The sequence below is a fragment of the Pinus tabuliformis genome, chromosome 7 (assembly GCF_031772625.1).
Source record: "Pinus tabuliformis cultivar Carrire ecotype Pingquan chromosome 7, CPIR1, whole genome shotgun sequence".
Taxonomy (NCBI): Eukaryota; Viridiplantae; Streptophyta; class Pinopsida; order Pinales; family Pinaceae; genus Pinus; species Pinus tabuliformis.
In genome coordinates, this window is record NC_142293.1 from 1692491309 (window position 1) to 1692494450 (window position 3142).

The following is a 3142-nucleotide window of genomic DNA, read 5'->3' on the forward strand; positions in this document are numbered from 1 at the left end:
CTTGTGAGTGGGTGATCTATTTTGAGCTCACATTGCAGCTGGTGAATGAGGATCAAGCATGGTATGGTGATTTTGTGTACATCAGAGGCATGCATGAAATAATGACTAGATGCCATGACATAAGGCAGCCTCTCATCCAAATGTGGAATTTTTTTTCCTTAGTTTACTTTCACCTTTGGGGTGAACTATGAAACTGACCTTTAGTCATACGATTGTTTATTACCATGTTCATTATTGTAACTTTATGGTAAATTGCATTATGTCATTTCACCATTAATTTCGACTTGCCCAACCTGGTGTTGACAAGCCTAGTTAGCACTCTTATCAACTTCAATGTTCTATTTTCTTAAGATGTGAAAGAAATCTTTATGAGGGAGTTTATCCAACAACGCTATGATTCTCTTCAGAAGATTTTCCAAGTGATTGGCTTTTAACCAAGTTCCATTATGAAGATGTCGAATAATAAAAAGCAAGCCTCCAAAGATAACAATATTAGTCACTTGAGTAGCTTTAGCTAGAAATAGACCTTGCAACATATAGATTGTGCATTTCAATGTGATTGTTGGTCATATTTCCCAACCCCTATGTTCCCAATTCTCATGCATACCTTGTAACCAATTTTCCTTCGAGGCTATACTACACACCTCCCCTTGTTGTTAGTCTACTTCTTATTTAACCAAGCTAAACATCAAAAATGAAAAATAATATTGTTGCAATTATAATCACATTTGTATTAATTGTTTTTAAAATAAGTTAAAACATTCTGAAACTATAACTTATCAAAAAAAATCTACTGATTGAATTTGTCCACTTATCAACTCACGCATAATCTCATAATAAATGTGCACACCCCCTACTTGTCCACTTATCGGCTCACCCATAATCTCATAATAAATGCGCAAAACCCCTACAAACTATATTTAATATCTATTAAATGTTTAAAAAACCCTAACATAATATCTATTAAATGTTTAAAAAAACCCTAAGGTTTTATCTAAGAAGGATAAAACCTTATAAACCCAACTTGGAACCCTTCCAAAGAGTTTATTGCTTCCATTAGTCCGAGAAGTTTGCAAATGAGATCTTAGCGCAGGCATTGTCACTAGGCAGAGTGATAAACACCAAGAAGATTTGGAATAATAAACTGGAGTCCGCCTCCTGCGTTTTTTCTTCTCCGTCTAAAGCTGAGCAGATAGAACAGTGATGCTAAAAGGTTGATATACAAAGAGACACTGGCAAATGAAATTGGAAATGGGTTTGTCTGAATCTTGGCGGAAAGAGCAGAAAGAACGGTAATGCTAATGGGTTTGAGAGACAGAATCTTGGCGGAAAGAGCAGAAAGAACGGTAATGCTAATGGGTTTGAGAGACAGAAGAGACACTGGCAAATGAAATTGGGAATGAGTTTGTCTGAATCTTGGCTGAAAGAGCAGTAATGCTAATAGATTCGGCTGAAAGAGAAGTAATACTGATAGATTTGTATTTGGAATTTCATTCTGTATAACAAAACTTGCTTGTGTTACTGTTGTACATTGATCAATTGTGATATTGGCAATGGCAAAGGACAGACTGAGTGCATTGGATGATAAATTGCTCTCTGGTCATATACTGTCAAAGCTTCCTTTAAGAGATGCAGTACGATGCTCGATTCTTTCCCGCAGATGGCGATCCCTCTGGATTTTGTTACCCCATCTCAAGTTTTCTAATGACGATTTTAAAGAAAAAATAGTTGATAACATCTTGTTTTTCCATCAGGCAGAACTGGAAAGTTTAGAAATTTCATTAATTTACCGCTATTTGTCGGAGCAAAGAAACATTAAAAAGTTGATTTGGAAATCGCTTCGCGCTGCATCCCTAAAGAGAGTGGAAAAAATCACTTTAAAAAATGATACCTTTTCACTGCACGTTCCAAGGTCCACTGATGTTCGAACTGCCTTGCACATTCCAACTTCTTTGTTCTCCTGCGACCGCCTCACATCTTTGGCCATCAAGTGTTTTCAGCTGAAACTACCCTCATATTTTGGCGGTTTCAGATACCTTAAAACCTGTTTTATACTATCCATCAATATTATTGATGATATGCTGGAGCAACTCGCAGCCAAATGCCCTCTTCTGGAACGTTTGACAGTTGGATGCTGTCGTGTGGGCGTCAAATTTTTAAAAATTTCTGCAATTAATCTGAAATATTTTGATTTTATAGGAAATCTGCATACAAACTGGCTGAGACTGACTCTCAATTGCCCAAAGCTGGTGAATGTCCAAATTTATGACTGTCCCCCAAAGTTGAGGTTGGAGCTAAATTCTTGTCGGGTTCTGCATTTGTCTGCAACAGAGCTTCATGTACTTGAAGGTCTTTCTAGCAGGAACTTGCTCAGAAAAATTACCCTTTTTGGGCTGAGTACTCGTGTACCTTCTCTCACAGTTCTTGGCCGTTTTCCGAACCTGGAAAAACTCTGCATGGGAATTAAATCTTTCGAGGTTCGTACTTCCCTGACTTTTATCTTTTAAGTTAAATGTTTAAATAATCTTGTTTTTTGAGGAGATTTATGACGTTAAATTTTCATGGCAGAGCAGGCAGCAAGTTCTGCAGCAGGATGCTCGACCCTTCCACAGGTGACAAAGTTCAAGGAGGAAATTGCTCCGCTAGGTTGCCTTCTCAAAAATTCTCCTTCTCTGCAAACAATGACGCCTACTCTACCATTATGCACTGAATATATCCATGAGCAGAGCTTTTTAAAGCGACTTTTGGGTTCGAACAGATCTTCTGGACAAGCTTCTGTACTTATAGCAGCAAAACATGGGGAGAAGCGCAAGAGATGCCCACCAGCAAAACATGGGGAGAAGCGCAAGAGATGCCCACCTTCTTCAGATGATGATGATACCAGTTCTTCAGATGACGAATGACTTCTTCAGATACAGACATCTCCCAAAAAGGTTCCATGATTCAATTGGTACTTCTGATACATTTGAAAGTTTAGATTTTGGTTTGTAGGGTTATTTTTATTTGTGGTTTTGGTTGTTATTTTTGTTGTTTACAGTCACTATAAAAACCATGTCAGTACAAAAACCAAGTGCAACGTTAAGTATTTTATCATGTTCAATATGATCACAAATTTAATAGTGGAGATTTGTGTCATTCAGCC

At 37.6% G+C, this 3142-nt stretch overlaps 1 protein-coding gene across 1 annotated transcript; it reads left to right on the plus strand.

Annotated features, from left to right (window-relative positions):
- The first annotated feature begins 1104 nt into the window (after nucleotides 1-1104).
- LOC149255029 (F-box/LRR-repeat protein 13-like) lies at nucleotides 1105-2903 on the plus strand. Its single transcript, XM_089454925.1, has 2 exons — nucleotides 1105-2477; nucleotides 2574-2903. The coding sequence occupies exons 1-2, from the start codon at nucleotides 1554-1556 to the stop codon at nucleotides 2901-2903; spliced, it is 1254 nt and encodes a 417-aa protein (XP_089311051.1). The 5' UTR covers nucleotides 1105-1553.
- Nucleotides 2904-3142: the final 239 nt, after the last annotated feature.